Here is a 22,842-nt window from a genome sequence, read left to right as displayed (position 1 = left end):
GATCCAGCAGGTAAAACCATAGGGTACCCCGTGGCATATACCTCCTGTATCTCCTCTCTTGAACAATAGGACGCCTTTTGTTAATAGCTGAGACGTGTGTTGGTACACATGAGGAGCTGGATAAATCAGATAGATCGTCCCTCAATTGTTCAAGGTCCTGGGACAGTTTTTTCACAGCTGAGATGATGGAAGGGGTGAGATTGTCTTTGAACTCTCGGAGTTTATGAACCATTTCATCCACTGTTAGTGGTACTATGTCATTCCAGGTTACTGTTGCCAGTGAATGGGCGTATGATGACGGTGCATTCCGTGTAAGTTTTCGCCACATGGGTCGTGTACATTCAACTTCATCTGGATCTATAGGTGTATCCCCATTATTCGGCTTGATGTGATAGATCATCTCTACGATGGCCGATTCCCTCAGAGACTGGATGCCTTTGTCTATAGTAGTCCACTTGGCCGAACGACTTGTAACATCGTCCTTGTACGGAAACCTTTTTTTCACAGCTGCCAAGAGCCTCCTCCAAAGGCTGAGGGACTTTTTCTCTCTTGCAATTGCTTTGTCAATTCCCCCTTCTCTAGCAAGTGATCCCAGCTGCTTGGAATACCTCCCCGGCCAGCCCGGGTCAGGCGCCCCATCTCTGCTTCCTCACAGCTTCCCCTCCTCCCTGGCAGAGCATGAGCCTCACAAAGTCCTTGGTCAGGGTAAACATCACTTAGCAACAACCGAAAACATCAGCTTCCCCAACACTGTCCCCAGGCTGGAAGTCAAAACACAGCACTGCACCAGCTAACACAAAGGAAAAACATGACTGCTACTGCTGAACCCAGGACATCAGTGATGCCATCAACTTCTGGGAGTTGCACTGTGCTTGTGTCTTTGGAAGGAAATGGACTTTCTTTCTTTGTAGAAGATGAAAAGTCCTCTTGCTGATGAGTTTACTACCTAGAACAGCAAGAAGGGATGTGAGGTACAGCAGAAGGGATCTGAAGATCCCCTCTGATGGAGAGTTCCACAAACACAATTTCTTTGAGAAAGTTTTCTCTTCCAGAAATCTCTTTCCAACTGACATAAAAATTTATACATCGTAGGGTAAGGAAAAAGGACACCACTGAAGCAACAACTCACCAAAACCACATCCAGAATCACCATCCCTGCTTACAAGGCTGCCTATGCTTCTCCAGAAAGCCTGGAAAACACACAGAAGCAATACTAATTTATCCCTTGGGTCCATGGCTCCTCTGCAATCTTGGTTGCTTCTAGTACAGGCACTAATGCCTTACAGCAAGGTTCTCAAGTACTACTGCAAGCTCTTTTAAAAACTTATGAACTGAGAAAAGAGAAAACTTTGTGAATATCTGAGCTCTTTCAAACACTTTCTTTTCTCTTTCAGCACTGCAATATTTTCACAGTATCATTTAATTGTTAAGTGCACAGAAACAGATTGTGCTTACAGGAGACAATAAATGGAGGGGAGTAAGCTTCACATAGCATCACATGCTACACAACAGACCTTATTTTAAATATTTGTCTTAAAAATATTCCATAGAAAAAAACAGAGAAGGAGAGTTGGCATAGTCTTGATGTCAACTTTAAAGTCCATACTACAAGTACCTTTGGAAAAATCCAGACACATATCATTGACATACCTAGTGCTTGAAGACCTCTACAGATTCATCCCTCTTCCTTTTCCTTTCATTATGGAACAAAGGGCGACTGCAGTGAAATGGTGGCAGCCAACCTCAGGCCGAGAGAGGAAAAAAAAACCTTTAACATCAGGGTGGATAGGAATCCAAAGCTTCCCTTGTTGGTGCAGCTTTGTGAAGACTACAGCCAAACCAAGGTAAAAGTATTTTTCATCATCTTTGTTACAGCTGGTGATAGAGGCTGCTAGAGCTTTGCATTGTTTAGACAACCCTGCCTCTAACTCACTGGCAGCTTTGAGTTTCAGTAGAACTGCTCTGGCGGAAACACAAAGGTGAGGGACACAGATACCCACACGCTTTTTCTCGAGCCTACGCACAGCCAGGACTTCCTCACCCTGCTGGTTCCAAGTTGGATATTTTTTGGTTAAAGTGTGCAGCAACACGTCTGCCCTTGTCAATGCCTCCTTGCAAAAACTGAATTATTTTTATTTTTCCAGGCCACTTCTCCAAATGGCCAAGATCTTTCACAACTGCAAGTGTGCCACCTAAGGGCATGACTGAGGCTGCCTCCCAGCTTCTGACCATCCTAAGATTTAACAGACACATGCTCTATTCCATCTCCCAACAGCTAAAATACTTAACGCTCTAAGACTCGGAGCACAATCCTGTGCCTGCCCACACACGCCTGTTGTTCATACAAGGAGCTGCCGAGCATCCCTGTGAGCATGGCAGCGCACACAACATCAGTTTCACCAACGTCGCTGTTCAGTGAACATGGTTTCTGAGGCTTTAAACCAAAAACCGTTATCTTGACACTTCGCCATAGTGGAAGCGATCCCTAACTCCAACTCTGTGAAAAAGCAGCAAAACAAATTACAAACACACAGCAGCAACATGTCCCAAAACATTTAGACTCAGAACAAAAAAAAACCAGCTCCACTGCATGGCAGAGGCAGGCAGAGAAAAGGGTCAGCATTCATAGCCCCTACAGGGTATGGCATTCTCCTTCTATTTCAGAACCAATCTGTTAGATTTAAATATTGCAGCACTACTACAGCAATATTGAGAGTAGGCAATGACAGCCCTGCTGCTGGACCTGCTATTGACTGATGCCATTTACTCAGCAGGACACACAGACATGTTTTGCCACACACAACCCTGATTTCTTGAATATTTACGTTTCTCAAAAATAGCCATTTGGAACATAAATTCATTACATTTCTACTGGCATCTAGGTGCTCATAACCGAACTATACTGACATCATGTATTACTAGAAATCTAGTTATACATATAAAACTAAAAGGCTACTTTAAATTTGCCCACAAAATTAGTATGATGAAACAGAGAAGAAACTGTCCAAAAGACATTAACAAGCAGTTCTTAATTTATCGTGGATAAAAGTTCATGCTTCTACCTGCAAGGAAAACATTCTTACCTATCAAGGGACCAGTTCAGGTACGGGGCATGCTCTGTTGACTGCAATTTTTCATCAGATTTTCTGCACCAGCAGCGAATCTGCCTTTTCTCTGGGTCCCACGCAGTTTCTGCAGCATCCTCGAACTTGCTTCTGCTGGCTGCGAGCACCAGAGGCTCTGGCTGGGGGATTGACCACTCACTTGCCCAGTGCTGGTCCCAGAGCAGAATGGAACCAAGCAGCCACCACTCCAGCCCCGAGCAGAGGGAAACAATAGTGATGGGCTGCAGGACAGAGACAGGAGGTTAAATACAGGCACAGGGAGCATGACAATGACACAGAGAAAAAGGGACAGAGAAGACAGCACTGGGGGAAAACCAACTGTAATGGGCACTGAACAGCCCTGAATGTGCCTGCTCTGCAGGACTTGGGGAAAGATTTCATAAAATACAGTGAGGATGTAAAAGTAGCCACTGAAAGAACATTTTAAAAGCAACCACACTGAGGAAGAGCAAGAGAGGACAGCAAATTAAAACCCAGACACAGAAAGAAGTAGGACAGAGAACAGGGAAGAAGGATTGAGCAATAGAGAGAGATACAGATAGGAACAAAGTGACGGAGAAGTAATGGCATGAAGGACCTGCTTCTAGCAACCTGTCACTCCTGATGTCAATTCCTCGGCCTCGAAAATTGGACATGGCAGAAGATAGAGGAATGGGAGAGTGAAGGAAAAGTCACAGGGCACTTCTTAAGAAAAAAACAAGAGACAGCAAAACAGTGATGGAGAATGGAGTAGGGATTGGGAACAAGAGAGGAACAAGAGAGACTGGATATCAGACAGAATGTGAGAGCTAAAAAGGGATGGGAAGCTGGATATAAGGATGGAAGAAAACCAGGACCAAACCCCAGTATTTGTTACACAGTGCAGCCAATTAAATGTAAATAATCTACCATCTTGAATGGAATTACTCACCACAGTGGCTTAGCCTGCATTTGTTTATTGGCAGGGTACAAAGCACTGTAAAACCCATGATAAAGCAGGACAAACATGCTTACAGGAGCAAGATAAATTAATTATGTGCACAAGATCTGATACTGCTTAGTCATAATCCTGTCTTGTATGGCAAACTAATACTCTGTTCTCTGAATTTCACTTCTGCCAATCCCACATTTATCCATGTTTCTCCATTAACCATCTTGAGTGTTAGATACAGAGTTGTTTGAAGATGCCGAAGATGCAGGTTCCTCAGAAATCCTACACTGACCTTGAAGTTGAGCAAGAAGAGTTGAAAAAAAACAATAAATCTTGACCACAGATTACTTCAGTGAACACAGCATGTTAAGGCAAGTATGGGGGTACCCAGAACACAGAGCTCATCCTGAATCTGGTCCAAGGTGGAAAGAAAGCATCAACTGCTTTGGCTGTCTGGCTTTTTCAAATCAAACCTCAGTTCAGTTCCAGGCCTGTGCCATGAAGAGGGGAAAGACATGTCTACATGTGTAACAGCTTTATGTTCTATGCCAGTATTAATACATTGCTTTCCCCTGCTGTGCTTCTTGGATATTGTATTGTGTTCTCACTGGTCATGAATAAATGCATATGAAGAGTTTTTACTGTTACTGACTTCAGTTATGTTTGGGCTGAAGGAAAACCAAGAAAACATCATACATGAGGTAATTCCATTTTAATAGTCTCTGAATTTCCAGTATTTGAAAGGAAAAATAATGGGGTAAGTGCAGGAGTATGCAGCCATTACCAACAGAGCTGCACTAGTAAGCTTCTCAATGTTGCTTTTTGGTATTTCATGGGGAAAAACATTGAGATTAAGATTTCTCATCTATTAGTTCTTGGGGGCCAGGGGTATAGAAGGAACCTGACACTCTTCAGTTGCCCAAGGACCACAGCTTACAGTTACTCAATATCTTCTGGTCTCACTGGATGAGGCAGAGGTATAATTGATTTTTTCTCTGCATCTCTGGAAAGAGCTTTTCTCATATCTGTAGTAAAAGGGAAAAAAAAAAAAGCTATTCTAGTAAGACAGCCAATGCACAAAGCCAAAGTGAATGAATTCTGCAGTGCAGTAAGATCAGTTTTAATTGCTCAGCAGCGTTATAAATTGGATTATAACACTGCATGAAACTCAACTGAATGGAAAGCAAATGGCTGAAAGGTTAAATACAGAAATTAGGGTGTCTGCAACACTGGTAGATTTCTGTTTGTAGCTCCTGTTTTTTACAGTGATATACAGCATGGCCAGGTAACCCACTGGGGAGGATCTTAGAGGAAAGAAGGTCTAGAAAGAGGAAGCTGGTACTTAAGCTTTGTTAACAAAATTAACATTAACATACTTGAAGTTCTATGTTCCTTCCTTTTAAACTGAAAATGCCACCCAGTTCTTTCACACTGTTGACCACTGACAGCTGGAAATTTGTAGCTGGACATCTGAGAAAAACAGAGCTTCAAGTCCCTTTTGTGGGAAGAAATGAGGAAAACACTGCAACTCCTTCCCTCAGTAACAGTAGCAAAAAGGCCAGCCACTGGGTGTGAGCATTTCTCAGCAAGAAAAACTAGATTAGAAACTGCATTTTTATTTTCATCTTACATACAGGATGAGTGTCTTTGTACTTTTAGTTTATTCTTATTCTGTATTTTGCCACAGGTGCTACAAGAAGTGTAAACTACAAGATTAAGTTTTATAACTGATGTAATCTTCAGTAGGAGAAGCTACCTAAAGAAGTATGCAAAATTCTATTCACCAACACCTATCCAAACCTGTTTCAAATTAAAAAAAAATAATAAAAATCATGCAAACAAACCCAGGAACCCTCAACATGAGAATCTTTCCATTCAGCTTGAGTACTTACCATAAGCAAGTACTTACCATAAGCATCTTCATCTGGCTCTCCACTGCTAGCAGAGTAGTACTCAAGTACTGTTCGGTACACACTGTAGCCTAGCTGCTTATACATATTTACTGCAACCTGGTTTGATACCCTCACAAAGAGATCGACGAAAAAGCCACCCTTTCTGTGAAAAAAAATCCCAAAATCACAGTAAGCAGCACCAAGTGAACATGTTTCTAAATAATAACCCATAACTTGTAATCAGATTAAGAGCAGGTCCATTGATGTGGAACACTAATCCAACATCTGTCACACTGTGATAACAGATGCACTCCTTTACCAAGGGACAAATCTAGTACAAATTTCATTTTATTTTTGTCATTGACCATTCCTTTACAGCCACTGCAGGTTCAGAATTATGAACTGAAAGAACAGGACAGGCTGAACACCCACACAGGCCTCACAGCCACAAGAAATTATAAAAAAAAATAAATAAATTAATCCACATTTTAGATTGCACTGACTTAGGGACTGCGTCCTTCCAAGTGCATGGCTGGGGGGAGTGATGGAAATAGTCACAACTCGGCAGCTGCCCAACCAGAGACAACCCTTCTCCCAACATGGCAAATTTCTCAAAACGTGATACTACTTTCTGATCCTACTGATTGCAACTGGGCTGTGCCACCAGCACAAGAGAGGACATTCCCCCATGGATTCATCTGATGCTAAATTAAACTTTCAGGAGGTACAAACACCCAAGCACAGGACAGCGAGCTAAAATACTGTTTGCCCTACAAAATTTTTCCAAGACTCTGCATGTGGGAATTGCATGGAGCCCAAGATTCTGAACAAGTGTGTTTGAGGCCCTACATGAAGCAGTTGATGTTTCATGAAGCTCTCTTCTGTGAAGAAAAGGGCCTCTTACACAGTATCTCTGTTGGAATTCAGGCTAATTATTACCCATCCTGGGAAGTCAGCTTTCACAGAACCCTGAAATCTTACAGAACAAAGCAACATTTTTAAATCTTCTCTAGCTACAGGGAATTTCAGTCAGTTAGAACACTACTTAAAACAAAATTCTGGGCATGTTTCATGCAAATACCTAAGCCATGAACAGGTGTCTGTAGAAGGATTAGTTTAAAAGATAAATTCAATCTTTAAGTTTTAAAAGATAAATTTAAGGATAGTACTCACTTTTCTGAAATTTCTTCCAGAAGTTCCATCAGTTTAGCAGCCAAACCCAGGCGTCGAAATTCTGGTGCAACAGAGAGAGCAGTAACATGTCCATGCCATTCTTCCCTAGCCACAGAGCCTTCTGCTTTACCCATTACTGTGAACACAGACAGCATCAGCACAGCAACATCTTTAGAACAATGCACCACACTCTCTACACCTTTAGCAAAACACCCCCCAGCATATAAATAAACGTTGGAAGGACTGTGGTAAAGGCTCACACAGGGATGTCTATGTTATCACTTGGTGCTTCAGCAACCACTACAAATGTCATTTTGCTCAAGTGTTACAGCTGTTCCTTGATAGCGTAAAAGGAAAAAAAAAAAAGGAAAAAACTGCCACAAATATTCTGAAAATCCCTGTTTCAGGCATGACTGCCAAATGCAAATTTTAAGGAATTCTTGTGAGTCTTTAACTGAGCAGAATCCAGGATCTAACTAAAATAATGGAGGAATGGAGGGCTGGAAAGCCAAAACTAAGTCACCATCCTGGAAACTGCTGGAGACTTTTGGTGACTGTGGAGGAGCAGAGCCTGGGAAGCTTTGCCAACCTGGTAACAGAAGCCAAGGCCTTGTAAATACAGAATGTTTAAGAAAAAAACCAAGGGGCTATTGGGGTGTTTTGGGTGCTTCTCTGTATTTCCTCTCCTTTCTACACAGAGCCAAATCAATGCTAGTTCACTAATGAATACTCACACTTCTACATGGTACTCTTATAAACATCAGTCACTGCCAATAAGCAACTGATGTGGTAGGTACAGAGAAACCTTCCGTAGAGCAAATGCTTTAAGCTTTACTATGTTAAGTAATTTATTTCCCTTAAAGACCCTTTATTCTGCTCCCCAAGGGAGGTCAGAGGCAGGGGGGAAGGAACAAACAAACCGACGTTTCCATGTGGAATGATTTCTGCAAAATACAAATATTCCACAGCAAATAAGCAGTAGACACCCATTCCCAGAGCTTTCCCTTACAGGACAATGCCAAACCCAAGCTCAGAATTTTTACTTATGATGACTGACAGCATGAGATCAGAGCTGAGCGCAGGGAGTGAGGCTTACAGGCTGAGAAAGTTGGGGCTGTTCAGCCTGGAGAAGAGAATGCTGCGTGGAGACCTCATAGCAGCCTTCCAGTAACTGAAGGGGGCCTAAAGCAACTCTTCATCAGGGACTGGATGATCTTAAGGTCCTTTCCAAACCTAACTATTGTATGACTCTACGATTCTATGATTACAGAAATGCTTGTACCTGTGTAAAACCTGCTACCACAGTCAAGAGCTCTTGCTGGCTAGCAACACCAAATCAAAAACTGGCGCTGTGAGTCCTACCTAATACCCTAAGAAAGGTATGAAACAGGAAGATGCTATGCGATAGTCCTCTTCCCTGTTGGAAAAAGTGAGTAGTAGGAAAAGCTCCTGCGTTATAACCCCCCAACATGCAGCACAGCGAGACGGCAGCGCCGGGACCCCGCACTCACTGTAACCCATTAGCTCGCCGCCAGGCGCCTCGGCGACAATGAAATACTCGGGCCAGTGCGCCAGGTACTGCAGGTAGAACGGGATCCCGTACTGGGCTCTCGGTTAAGGAGCAATCTGCGGCAGCCCGGGCTGCGCCCCGCGCTCCCCCCGGCAGCAGGAAGGATACGGTCTCCGTCAGCGGGTCCAGGTTGCTGCGGGGGAAGAACAGCGGTCACCGCGGCCCGGCCCCGCCAGCCGAGCGGCGCCCCTAGCTCCCGGGGAGCCTGAGGGAAGCCACGGCCGAGTGAGACGGAGCTCGGATCGGCGGGGCCGGGCCGTGGCAGGCCGGTGCTCACATGTTGTTGAAGCAGAAGAGATCATCGCACGTGAAGGCCCGAAGCGTCGTCATACCGATGCCGGTGGTGGTGCTCGGTGGTGGTGCTCGGTGGTGCCGCTCGGTAGCGCCGGTGCTGGTGGTGCCGCCACACCTACCCCCACAGCTCCAGACGTCGTCATCGCCGCCCCGGAAGCACTCCCGCCGCCCAAAGGCCCCTTCCGCCACGGAGAGGCGGAAGTGGAGCGATGTACGCCCGCCGGGAGAGCTGCCCCTGGGGGTTCTAGTGAGCAGAGGCGGCGGGGAGCGGCAGTGGAGGGGGGGTCGGGCTGTGGAGGTTGAGGCCGCTTTCGGCGCAGCGCGGAGCGGCGCGGCTGCGAGGCCGAGTCGCCCTCGGAGCCCGGCGCAGCGGCAGGGAGAGCTTGAGCAGCGCCCAGGGGTATCCCCGTGGCGAGCCCCTGGCAGTACGGTTCGGCCGCACAGATCGACACTGCGCGAAACATGGGGGAAAAAGGGGAAAAAAAAAAAAAAGGCAGCCCTTGGCCTGGGATCTTTATGGGCATTGATAACACACGTCTTCTCTAGGAAATGCCAAGGAAGACCACTACAGAAGTACACACCTACTGGATGCCTGTAAGAAGCAATGCCTGTGATACCCAGATGGATGGCAACAAAAAGGACCTGAGAGAACACGGGAGGGACACAGCTATGGTGCTGAGTTGCTGGGGGCACACCTCAGAGTGAATGCATAGTAATATATTTCACTCAAGCCGAATGAACAAGGATACTATTCACTGTGGTCCACTTTGTACAGCCTGTTCCCTACCCCTCTGGCTACTATTCACCTCTCTGAGCTACAGTTCCTACAATATTTGCCACACTTGTGCCTAAATCATACTTTCTCATTAAAGTAACCTCAAGTGGATGGGAAGTGGACTAGAGGGGTTCAAAGGGAGTAAGAGAAAGCCTTGGGACATAACGGGGAATGCAAGAGGGGTTCTGAACTACTGAGTCCTCAAAAGACTACAAAGTCGAGAAAAAATCTGTACATTGTGTATAGCAACTTGCTGTAACACTGCTGGCAGCTACAGCTTCTTGGTGATTTCTTCAATATGTCAGCTGCACTTAAAAAATTCTTCACTTTCCCAAGAACTAAAAAGGGGGGGGGGGGGGGAAGGTGGTTTCTGTATGTCACATGATAATTAAATTATATTTACATAAAACCCCCTTGCAGGGGACTGAGGACATCTAACAGGAACAGGACAGGTTCAACAGAATCTTGGGGGGAAGAACTCAAGTCTTCATCAGTATACGGGTTCCAGCTGGGATGGAGTTAATTTCCTTCCAAGTATCTGGTGCATTGCTGTGGTTTGGCTTTAGTCTGAGAACAATGCTGATAACACCAATGGTTTAGTTGTTGCTCAGTCACTTCCCCTCACCACAGACTTTTCAGTCTCTCATGCTCTGCAGTGAGGAGAAGCATGAGAAGCCAGGAGGGAGCAGAGACAGAACACCTGATCTGAACTAGCCAAAGGGGTATTCCATGCCACAGCACATCATGCTTGGGATAGAAAGTGGGGGGAGTTCCCCAGAAGGGGCTGATCACTGCTTGGCCCAAGCTGGGTATCAGTGGGTGCTGAACGATTGTATTGGGCATCACTGCTAATTAGTGTTGTTTTTCTCTTTTTTGGTTTTATATTTTGGTCCCTTGTTATTTTCCTTATCGTTAGGAGTAGTATTACAGTGTACTTTAGTTACTAAACTGTTCTTATCTCCACTCGTGGGATTTATATTCTTCTGATTATTCTCCCAATCCCACCCTGGGGGTGATCAGGCGGCTGCTGGTGCTGAGTTACCGGCTGTATTTAAACCACAACAATCAGTCCAAAGGAACAACAGAGTCCAACAGCACATACTTAAAATAATCCCCTGGCAAAATGAGTGATATTTGCAATACCCAGGTTCTGAGTCCTCTCAGAAGCTCTATGACTGCAGACATAAACATAACAGTAGGACATGGGTATATGCCCACCTGGGAAAATGTTGGTGCCTACTCTAAACGTGATCGCTCACTCCAGTGACAATACTAACTAAATCTCCTGTGACTTAGAGGTAAGCCTAGACACTTTGGTATACATAAGCCATCACAGAAGGTTAAACATAGGCAAGACTAAATCCACTCTCAAGTCTTCGTGTTACTGGTCTGCAAGTTCTCCAACTGGCACAGGCACTCTGCTGAACTTTTCCTGAATTCCTCTTAACTTCTGATTCTCTCTCCAGATTCAAAGGACTTTCTGATTGTGACCTTACCTAATGTCTTGTTAGTAAACAAGACAGAGTTTGCTCAGTTTCTATTATGCTACATGCTCTTCCCATCATGTACAAAGACACAGAGTCATTTGTGGCATGCTGATCTAAACTATCAACTTCAGTAGTCACAAAGTCACCTCACTGAGTTGTTTCTTTTGCTTCTTAGGTTTTCTCCCCAAGAATAAAAAGAAAAACCAATAAAAGATGTGTGAAGCAACAATATTAAGAATAACTTCACATAATTTATTCAGTTGTATGAGAGAAGTAAGACAACTACTGTAAAAAATAGTTAATTTCTCAGGTAATTTTTCTGCTTTGGGAAACAGAGTAGCACATTTTATTCAGTTACAGAAGCTGTTCCTAAACTGTTGATTTGTTTGGTAAAGAGCTCTTTGATCACAGAAAGCTGCAAACAGCATTACTGACAGTGCAGCTGGGAACAGATTTGTTGTCAGACTGGTTTTTATTTTGGTTCTGAGATCTTATGAATAAAGCTATTTCTGTAGAGACTACAAAATCCAACCAGATGTTGTATGGACGAACATGCTGGTGTTTATGATCTAATACAATAACAAGAACAGTGGAAGTTATATTCTTTCGATAGCTCTTTATATTGATAACAGTTTGATGCTCCTCTTTATACACATCAGAAATTCTCCACATTCCATCATCCAGTTCTGACAGTGGTCTTCATAAACTTAGTGTTACTTTTAGTCCATTGCCACTTGGCAATCAGGGACACAGAATAAAGAGGAAATACATGCCTTGAAACTTGGCCTTTAAATTTTAGGAGGTCAAGTCAAGCATTGCCGTGCAAATCCATTTTTTCTGAACCTGTCCTGCATGTATGTGGCTGAGCTTCAATATTTTTACAGGAACAGGCACTCAGATACACAAATACAACAGTATCTTTCTGTTCGCAGTTCCATATGCATGTTTATGGAAACTTTTTTGTTGTAAAAAATGCTGTGTCTCCTTCCTGGTGTATGTACATCCTTCTGGCTATTGGCAGAGTGTTTTCACCCAGCTTGATTTATACACTATGACGACGGTTGTTGATCATGGCCACAATGTGTGACAGGTCCAAACTTTTCATCATAACCTCCATGAACTCATCATCCTTCCTTGCTCCCTCCACAAATTCTTCCAGAGAAAGTTCACCTGTGTCAGGCACAGACAGAGGAAATTACAATCATGTCAATCCACAAGGAGTATGGTAATCTAACTTTAGAGAGCACTTACTATACATACAGTGTTCTAAAGCACCAAGAGGCCTCAGAGAGTCTTTTTTGAGTTCATATGAAATTTCCCCAATATCCAGGCTATTCCAGCTTCCTTTCCTTCCTTTCCCGACGTCAGGGAAAGGGTACGTAAGAAAGAATAGAGGAAGTGCATAGCTAAAGAGTGGGATCATAGTGGGATCATCCTGTAAATAAGGCTGTATTAGTTGCTTCCTTTTTGGCCTAACCTGTCAAGGTCCTAACCTACCCCATACTTGCTGGTTATCATGTTTAAAAGAAGTGACAGAAGGGAGCTGTGGCAGGCAGAAATAGGTTTTCTGTCCTAGGTCAAAAAGCCCCTGTGCAGGGAAGCAGCTTGGCAGAGTTCTTCTGGAATAACAAAAGAGCATGTCAGAAAATAATAAGCACATGAAGCAGCATGTATGTGTCAGGGACAAATAGCAACTACAATGGCCTTGACCAGCTTTTGACTGACTGGATCACATTACTTCATGTGCTTGCTTGCCTATACCAGACCCAGTGAAGAAACTGTGAACTTCATTAAATTCCAGTTCTTCCTTTCCCTGCTGCTGAAATATTTAGGAGCAGTTTGGGACATCTGTTGATATTTCCCACTTCTACCTCTGACATCAGCTACACAGCAACATACAAAAAGGAAAAAAGAAAAAAACAAACCCAAACCAAGCAAATCTGCTCCAAAACCCCACTACCAAACTCATGTGGACAGAACACAGCTGAGACTTTGTGTGGGGAAAAAAAACTGTCATACTGATTATGTATGATGCAAGGAAAGAATGCTTCACGAAATTCATGGAGAATGCATTCCTGGATGAGAATTCAAATATAAAATGAGGAGGCATAAAATTCAATCAAGAAAGGAAGACATGGATGTCTCTCTCTAGCACAAGAGGCTATCTGTGTTGAATGATGTAGACAAGGCCTTTACCATCTCCATTCACATCAATTTTGTTGAAGACTCGGTTGGTGAATTCTTCTGCACTAGTTTCATGGTCACCACCATTAATAGCTCGAATAGCCTAAAAGAAAAGAGCAAGAATAACAGGAAGCTGCTTAATGGCTCCCAAAAAATGAGAGAGATTCCACTGCAGCCTGCCAGCATTGATTCAGAACAAGGCAGTCATCCCTGGTACCTTCCCCATACAAATGAACCAGCATCATAGGTAAACACAGCAGAAATATTCAGGCCTTACAGTTCGCACTGAAAGGTGCAAAGGGAGCATGGTTCTGAAGCATGGAATGAGCAGGGAAACCCAGAAGATCACCCTAAATCTGCTTAGGTAGCAGTTAAGCACTGCAGAAATGGCAGAATCAGGATCCACCTACTTGATTCACTTTTTATTAACCTATGGTCCACCAAGGCCCATAAACACTGTCAAACACCCTTTACATTTGACATTACGAAATTCCTTTGTTATACGCTGTGATCATTTATTTCTATTCTTGCTTTTCCTATTTCCATTTATATACTGCTTTGTGTATGTCATGTTTCTCCCTGAAGCTCACTGGAAATTAATTTTCAGTAAACAAAGGTTAATCATTATTCATTACTGTTTATTGGAATTTATCTTATTCATAACCATATAGTGAAGGGTTCCCTTTCTACGCCTTTTTTTTTCCTTTGTTTAAGGGTGTCCATGAAATTATGTGATTCCAGAGCCTTCACATTGATTCCAAGACTACTAATTTTCTAGTTTTTACCTTCTGATATGTGGATTCTTCATTCTTTTTCAAATGCTGTTTTACTAAGTCTAAGTATCACCTTAGCAACTTGCTAAGTCTGCCAAAAAAGACACTGAACTCACAAAAGCCAAAGGGCAGTAAATTCATTGCTATTATGGTTTAAGCCCAGCTGGTAACTCAGAACCACGCAGCCACTTGCTCACTCCACACTTTTTTCCCCTCCCCTCCCCCACCCCACTTGTGGAGGGATGGGGAGAATAATTGAAAGAAAGTAAGTCCCATGGGTTGAGATAAGAGCAGTCCAGTAACTAAGGTATAACACAAACCACTGCTGCTACCACCAGTAATAACAAGGGCAGAGAATATAAAACTAAAAGGGGAAAAGGAAACAATAACCACAAGTGATCCCAATGCAATTGCTCAGCACCCACCAACCAATACCCAGCCCAACCCCAGCAGCAATCTGGGCCTTGCGGGTGATTCCCCCCAGTTTCTATACCGGGCACGAGGTGCTGTGGTATGGAATACCCCTTTGGCTAGTTTGGGTCAGGTGTCCTGTCTCTGCTTCCTCCCAGCTTTCCATGCCCGTCTTCACTGGCAGAGCATGAGATTGGAAAAGTCCTTGATTGGAGTAAACATTACTTAGCAACAGCTAAAACACTGGTGCGTTATCAGCACTGTTCTCAGACTAAAGCCAAAAACAGCTCTGCACCAACTACTAAGAAGGAGAAAAATAACTGTTACTGCTGAACCCAGGACAATCGCCACCAGTTATCACCCACAGGACTTGTTTTTCAAGAGCTCTGTGTTAAACAGTTAATATTTCTTGCTTCACTGTGATGTCTGTGTATTTCTATTGCAAGTTATTGGTAGGAGGCTGTATATTTTCGATTTGATTTGGTCTCTCCATGCCCAGCACTAAAATTCATATCCAGATGAGAATTCATTGCTAACATATTTTTAGTGGTTTTATTTGTGACAACTCAGGCTTCAGATCTTTATCAAATCCATTTTCTGACTTACTTATTCAGAAACATGAATTCTTTATGGTCATTTAGTCTTTCCTGCGTCTTTTCAGTTTTACAGTATCTAGAGATAATTCATTCTGAGATACTCATAAGGTCATCTTTATGCCTGTAATTCCAACACCTTCCACAATAGCTATTTGTATACTTCTTTTTTTGTTGTTGTTTTTTAATTGACAGTCATTCTTCTTCAAACTATTTCCCAGAGTCAGAAATTTTGTATTACATTGGCATTTAGGAGCTGGTTCTAAGAGACTAACTGGGAGTAACACTCCAACTACAATTTGCATGGGGAAAAGGAGATACGAAGGACACGTTGCAGAGACCACAACTGACAGTCATGGGGTCTGAAATCTTGGAAAGTGCAATTTAGGTCCTAGGCAGCTAAAAAAATGTATGGAGTTCGCTATGCTGGAACATATGCTGTGGTGGACTACAAGATTGTGGGGAATTCTGCTAAAAAAAAAGAATGCTGTTAAAGAAGGTCTCATTCAGGATCATCCATATAGGAAACAGCAAAAGTCTTACATGCGTGGTGAAATTTGTCTTTAAGGAAAGAGAAAAGAACATAGATCCCTGCAGACTCACTTTAATGATGTTGAGCAATTCATGTCGATCAATGCAGCCGTTGCCATCTACATCATACAGCTTGAAATACCACCGCAATTTCTGCTCCATCTTCCCACGGAGAACAAGGCTGAGGGCAGCCACATATTCCATGAAGTCAATATATCCATCCTGTGGGAAAATGGAAACCAAACTGTGACAGGAACAAACTGAGGGACTTGCTGCTCTGATGCTCTTTTAACTTTTCGCTCTCTAGATTCACAGCTAAAAAGAAAAAGAAAACCAAAATTGACCAGGTTGCTCCAAGCCCCGTCTAGCCTGGCCTTGAACACTGCCAGAGATAAGACAGCCACAGGTTCTCTGGGCACCCTGTGCCAGTGCCTCTGCACCCGCACAGGGAAGAGCCTAAGAGCTCATCTCAACCTCCCCTCTGGCAGGTTAAAGCCATTCCCCTTGGCCTGTCCCTACATCCCTTGTCCCAAGTCCCTCTCCAGGTTTCCTGCAGCCCCTTTAGGCACTGGAGCTGCTCTAAGGTCTCCCCTTCAGGAGCCTTCTCTTCTCCAGGCTGACCCAGCCCAGCTCTCTCAGCCTGGCTCCAGAGCAGAGCTGCTCCAGCCCTCGCAGCATCTCCATGGCCTCCTCTGGCCTCGCTCCAACAGCTCCATGTCCCTCTAGCCCTGCTGCCCCAGAGCTGGATCAGGACTGCAGGGGAGGTCTCCCCAGAGCACAGCAGACGGGCAGGATCCCCTCCCTGAGCTGCTGCTCACACTCTGGGGGTGCAGCCCAGCACACGGGGGGGTTCTGGGCTCAAGGGCACACTGAAGCCGGGTCATGGAGAGCTTCTCATGGCCAGTGTGAACAACCCCTCTCTGCCCACCAAAGCTGACTGCCTATGGCCTACTGGGAGAGAAAACTGATCCAGAGTCCTGGCTGCAAGAAAAGTGGAAGGTAATTCTGCCTTAGGTTTTCTGTACTAGTCTGCTTTGTCATCGTGGAAAACTACTGTTATTTCAGTGAGCCATAGATCTTATCTCCATTCTCTGGAAGAAAAGAAGTGACTGAAGATATTTTTTAAAACACATAGAACACGATTTGACAGCTGGAAAAATTGTTTTGTATTTAGGTTTTTAAAATTGATTTCTTGCATTTGCAAAGAAACTTAAAAATCTCTTGTTTCCTCTGGAAGAAAAATGCCAGACAGTAAAGGTTCATAATCCCTAGACTTAACACTGACTAAAATTTGAAGTGGTTAAAAAGAAAAAACAACAAAAAAGAAAATGTATTTCTGTCAAAGATTCTGAATAATTACTTCAACAAATTACAGAGCATAAAAATGAAGCTTTCATTTATTGAGGTATTTAAACGAAGTCAGGTGCCTTTCCAGAATCAATATAAATAAATAGCAACTGCAGGTGGGCTAGCAGAGCACTGCTGCTTCACAGCAAGCATCATGACATTTTCAAATACTCATCCAGGATCACTGTAGTATTCCCCTTATGTGAGTTTTTCCCAACTTCATTGAGCAAAGTCAAGGAAAACAAAAACAGCTCCAAAGATGACAAGAAGGGCATGAGTGCAATTTTTAAAATAACTCTATTGAAAATTTGTCCTTTTGGTCCTCAACATCTGAAGGTCCAGGGAGCAGATTATTCCATCCATCAGCATCTGTATTACAACAGAGTGGCTCTTCCTCTGGGTGCTGTTGTTCCTTGCCCTTGTTTATGAAAGGAGATTAGATTAAGTGGCTGTTACAGGCTAAGATTAACTGATGTAGATCCATCTCCACTAGTTGTCACAATCTTACTTCATTGCCCTTGAGATCACTATCACTTTATTTAGAAGATATCTTTTTTATAACCAAATTTGAATTTGAGAGTCTTTTTAAAACATTGCTTACTGCATAACATGGGGCTTACAGGAGAACTTTGGGATGTGTAACATCCTTGAGCAAATTTTGAAGTCCTTAAATATCCCAAGAAATGGCAGAAGTAAAGGGAAAGACTTGTGCAAGACCTCTAAATGCATTGGTTTAGTTTATTAAACTGTTTCTCGTCACTGTCATCATCCAGGGCACAAAGAACTTCAGGATTAGAAAGGATATTCTTTGAGATGTGCAGTGATTTCCAGTCATTACATGCACCACAAGGTCTCAGCTACCCTAATGGAGCCTGCCTGCTCTAAGAATTTTGTAATATTCCTTAGAATTCCTTAACACCTTACGCCTTCTCACATGTTGTCCAAACCAATGCTCTTTGCTCAGTCCCTGGGCTTTCCTTCTTCAAAACTGACCCTGTGATTTCCCAGCTGTTTCATGTGTCCCTGTGACATGCCCCTCCCTGATTCACAGACATTTGCTCCAGCCATTTCAGAATCTTGGAGCAGAGAGCAAAGCTGAATTATCGAGGCTGCCATAAAACCAAATTTCTCTGTTACTGAGGTTACAGGCCTTCAAGCATAGGCTTGAGTATATATGGATAAAAACAGGCAAAAATGAGGGCCATTGCATGCTTAAAGGAATTATGGGGGCTACTGGTTCTTACCTTAAAGACAGCCAGTGGTTGCCTGTCACAGTGAGGAGTACTACCTACCTCCTAGCTCCTGCTACCTGCTATCACAGTATCACAGTATCACAGTATGCTAGAGATTGGAAGGGACCTCGAATGATCATCTAGTCCAATCCCCCTGCTGGAGCAGGAACACCTAGATAATGTTACACAGGAATGTGTCCAGGCGGGTTTTGAATGTCTCCAGGGAAGGAGACTCCACAACCTCCCTGGGCAGCCTGTTCCAGTGTTCCGTCACCCTCACTGAGAAGAAGTTTCTTCTCAAGTTTAAGTGGAACCTCTTGTGCTCCAGTTTGTACCCATTACCCCTTGTCCTATCATTGTTTGCCACTGAGTAGAGCCTGGCTCCATCCTCGTGACACTCCCCCTTTATATATTTATAGATACTTATAAGGTCACCCCTCAGTCTCCTCCAAACTATAGAGACCCAGCTCCCTCAGTCTTTCCTCATAAGGGAGATGCTCCACTCCCTTAATCATCTTTGTTGCCCTGCACTGGACTCTCTCCAGCAGCTCCCTGTCGTTCTTGAACTGAAGGGCCCAGAACTGGACACAATATTCCAGATGGGGTCTCACCAGGGCAGAGTAGAGGGGAAGGAGGACCTCTCTCGACCTACTAACCACCCCCCTTCTAATACACCCCAGGATGCCATTGGCCTTCTTAGCCACAAGGGCACAGTGTTGGCTCATGGTCATCCTGTCGTCCACTAGGACCCCCAGGTCCCTCTCCCCTACACTGCTCTCTAACAGGTCGTTTCCCAACCTATACTGGAACCTGGGGTTGTTCCTGCCCAGATGCAGGACTCTACCCTTCCCCTTGTTATATTTCATCAAGTTATTCCCTGCCCAACTCTCCAGCCTGTCCAGGTCTCGCTGGATGGCAGCACAGCCTTCTGACGTGTCAGCCACTCCTCCCAGCTTAGTGTCATCAGCAAACTTGCTGATAGTACACTCAATTCCCTCATCTAAATCGTTGATGAATATATTAAATAATACTGGTCCCAGTACTGACCCTTGAGGCACTCCACTAGTTACAGGCCTCCAACTAGACTCAGCCCCATAGACTACAACTCTCTGGCTTCTCTCCTTCAGCCAGTTCGCAGTCCACCTCACTACCTGATCATCCAGTCCACACTTCCTCAATTTAGCTGTGAGGATGCTGTGGGAGACTGTGTCAAATGCTTTGCTGAAGTCAAGGTAGACCACATCCACCGCTCTGCCATCATCCATCCACCGTGTTATTTCCTCATAAAAGGCTAAGAGATTGGTCAAACATGATTTCCCCCTGGTGAAGCCATGTTGACTGCCCCTCATAACCCTCTTATCCTTGATATGCCTTAAGATGGCACCAAGGATAAGGTGTTCCATCACTTTCCCAGGGATGGAGGTGAGGCTGACCGGTCTATAGTTACCCAGGTCCTCCTTCTTGCCCTTTTTGAAGACTGGAGTGACATTTGCTTTCCTCCAGTCCTCAGGCACCTCTCCCGTTTCACAAGACTTGTTAAAGATGATGGAGAGTGGTCTAGCAATGACTTCCGCCAGTTCCCTCAGCACCCGCGGGTGCATCCCATCTGGACCCATGGATTTATGGATGTCCAGATTGCTCAACTGGTCTCTAACCCATTCCTCATCGACTAAGGCAAACCGCTCCGTCGACCTGACTTCATCTAAGGTCTCAGGGGTACAGGGCTCTTCAGGACTGCCTGCAGCAGAGTAGAGAGAGACAAAGAAGGCATTCAGTAACTCTGCCATCTCTGTATCTTCTGTCACTAGGGCACCCATCCCGTTCATCAGTGGGCCTACATTGCCTCTGGTGTTAGTTTTGTCTGCCATGTATTTGAAAAAGCTCTTTTTGCTGTCCTTGACCCTTCTCGCCAGGTTTAATTCTAAGGATGCCTTAGTCCTCCTAGCTGTCTTCCTACTTCCTCTAGCAGCAGCCTTATATTCCTCCCAAGTGGCCAGCCCCTCCTTCCATGACCTGTAAACTCTCCTCTTCCACTTGAGCATACCCAGCAATTCCCTATTTAGCCACGCAGGTCTCTTGGCCCTCTTCCTTGACTTCCTACATGTCGGGATGCTCCGATCTTGAGCACGGAAAAAGCAGTCCTTGAATGTCAACCAACTATCTTGGGGTCCTTTACCTTCAAGCAGCCTTGCCCATGGGATTTCCCCTAGCAATTGCTTGAAAAGGCCAAAGTTTGCCCTGCTAAAGTCCAGGGTTGCAATCCTACTTGGTATTCTACTAGTCCTACCACACAAGATCCTGAACTCCACCATCTCGTGGTCGCTGCAACCAAGGCAGCCCTCAACCCTTACTGCTTCAACCAGATCCTCCTTGTTAGTGAGGATGAGATCCAGCAGCGCTCCTCTCCTGGTCGGCTCATCCACCATTTGCAGGAGGAAGTTATCATCCATACACTGGAGGAACCTCCTGGACTGTGGCTGGATTGCCGAGTGGTCCTTCCAGCAAACATCAGGGAAGTTAAAATCCCCCACGACAACCACAGCCTGTGACTGTGAGGCCGCTCTCAGCTGCCTGTAGAAGGCCTCGTCAACTTCCTCACCCTGATCTGGTGGTCTGTAACAGACACCTACAACAGCCTGCCCCTTAATTCTCACCCACAGACTCTCAACTCGCTCGTCATCTGTCCCTGGACAGAACTCGGTGCATTGTAGTTGCTCCCGCACATAAAGAGCAACCCCACCACCCTTCCTGGCTGGCCTGTCTTTTCGGAAAAGGACATAGCCCTCCATGACTATATTCCAGTCATGTGAGCTGTCCCACCACATCTCTGTAATTGCCACCAGATCATAGTCTCCTGACTTAACACAGGTTTCCAACTCCTCCTGCTTATTTCCCATGCTGCGCGCATTGGTGTACAGACATTCCAGGGAGCGAGCTGAGCACACCTCCTAGCATTGAGGGAGCGAACTGAGCACCTCCTAGCACTGAGGAGAGCCCCATTGATCATCTGCCCAGTCTGTCTGCAGTGTGAATTTCAGATGCCAATACCTGGAAATTAATTCCTCTGTGAATGCAATAATGATTTCTATTGGTTTTGATTCCTGAAGTCTCTACTACCTAATACAAATACATTTTCGAGTAATAAGAACATATAAGAATAATAATGAAATCTCCTTTTGTTAGTATTTTGCTAGTCAAATAAGGCCAAGTCAATTAATACACAATTAGGAATTCTCAAAATTCAAGGATGAATTTGCACAAGGTGGTTAGATAATAATGTGCTATTAACTGTGGCAGTTAATCTCCTTGCAGGAGAACTCACCTTATTCATATCAAATGTGCGGAACATCTGCTCAATGTACTCATTGGCCTCTGGATCCAGCCCTCGAAGCCCGAAGAATTGTTTAAATTCATGCTCTGTCAGCTGTCCAGAAGGACACTCCATCATGAACTTTTTGTACCAGTGGTGGATCTCGACAGCCTGTAGATCATCCACTGTGGAGCTGCTGTTGTTCCCCATATGTATGCGTGATCAGAAAAATGGTGCTACAGGAATGATCCTCTTCCTCCTGTTACTCTCACAGCACTGCCTGTCTGCTCCTGTCCACGTTTGACATTAGTGTCAGTTAAGTGGGGGATCTAAATCTAATCTGCTTAGAGGACAGTTTACAAACCTGAAAGTTTCAATGATACTGTCTTCTTAGAATGGAAAGGAGGTGCAAGATAATCTAGCAAATCCCTGCTATTTCAGGAGCCAAATCAGAAAGGGTGAGAAAGTTAATCAGACACTGGCTTCAGGAGCTATACTGGTACACTACTCTATTTTTATCCTTGGTATAACTATACATGAAAGTAAGAGGAAAAATCTACTATATGTGGGATTTGGGGTGAAGTAAAAATCTCCTCCTCTAACTGGATTTGAAAGTCTCTTTTCTCAAATAGAAATGTCGGATAATTTAGTGTATAGGACCAGAAAGTGTTACAGAAGCAGCTCATCATAATGTTAGGCTATGTGTGAAAAAGCTTACCTTCACACACACATAGGGACAATGGCAGGTGGGGAAACCCAAATAATGCCCTGACCTGGCTAATCCCAGAACCACAGAGAAGTGCAATCAACCCATACAAGTCTCATTTGCACAAACATGAATGAGCAAAAAGAGACAATCACAAGCTGGGGAACCCAAATAACCCAGTAGAAGAAATGAAGCCTCTGTCCCAGCTCCTTCTAAGGCTGTCATAGGGGAGCCATCAGCCCTGTGGGCCTGGAGGTGATCCTATCACAATGAATCAATGGGAGAAGCTGTCAGAATGCCTTACAGGCTGAGTGGGGTTACTGCCTAGGAGTATGGGAAACTTTGCTGAGTGCAGGGGAAGAGCATTTGGGGATTGCAGAAGTTATAATGGGAGGTTTATGGGAGGAACCAAAGACAGGGAAAGGGATGGATCTAGGTGGTTTGGGGATGAACAAGCATGGGAAAATGCTTGTGCTGCTCACACTTCGTAAAGTCTTCATGAGCAGATCCTCCTGGAAAAATACACTCA

The 22,842-nt window shown here is 44.4% G+C and overlaps 2 protein-coding genes across 3 annotated transcripts; both read right to left on the bottom strand.

Annotated features, from left to right (window-relative positions):
- Nucleotides 1-4,732: 4,732 nt before the first annotated feature.
- LOC130596327 (N-alpha-acetyltransferase 20) lies at nucleotides 4,733-9,026 on the bottom strand. Of its 2 annotated transcripts, none has more exons than XM_057403822.1 (6): nucleotides 8,948-9,026; nucleotides 8,779-8,803; nucleotides 8,612-8,702; nucleotides 7,101-7,236; nucleotides 5,945-6,090; nucleotides 4,733-5,060 (listed from the first exon to the last, which is right to left on the bottom strand). In XM_057403822.1, the coding sequence occupies exons 1-6, from the start codon at nucleotides 8,998-9,000 to the stop codon at nucleotides 4,975-4,977; spliced, it is 537 nt and encodes a 178-aa protein (XP_057259805.1). In that variant the 5' UTR covers nucleotides 9,001-9,026; the 3' UTR covers nucleotides 4,733-4,974. The 2 variants fall into 2 exon arrangements, with proteins under 2 accessions (XP_057259805.1, XP_057259806.1); XM_057403823.1 differs by having other exon boundaries at nucleotides 7,101-7,161.
- Nucleotides 9,027-11,680: 2,654 nt separating this feature from the next.
- On the bottom strand, nucleotides 11,681-22,108 carry LOC130596326 (guanylyl cyclase-activating protein 1-like). Its single transcript, XM_057403821.1, has 4 exons — nucleotides 21,620-22,108; nucleotides 15,791-15,940; nucleotides 13,423-13,513; nucleotides 11,681-12,396 (listed from the first exon to the last, which is right to left on the bottom strand). The coding sequence occupies exons 1-4, from the start codon at nucleotides 21,815-21,817 to the stop codon at nucleotides 12,269-12,271; spliced, it is 567 nt and encodes a 188-aa protein (XP_057259804.1). The 5' UTR covers nucleotides 21,818-22,108; the 3' UTR covers nucleotides 11,681-12,268.
- Nucleotides 22,109-22,842: the final 734 nt, after the last annotated feature.

Source organism: Pezoporus wallicus, unplaced genomic scaffold (assembly GCF_028554395.1).
Source record: "Pezoporus wallicus isolate ANWC-B61680 ecotype Strahan unplaced genomic scaffold, APGP_CSIRO_Pwel_v1 contig_6978, whole genome shotgun sequence".
Classification (NCBI taxonomy): Eukaryota; Metazoa; Chordata; class Aves; order Psittaciformes; family Psittacidae; genus Pezoporus; species Pezoporus wallicus.
Note: the sequence above shows the minus strand (reverse complement) of the source record. Positions and strands in the feature narration are given on the sequence as shown.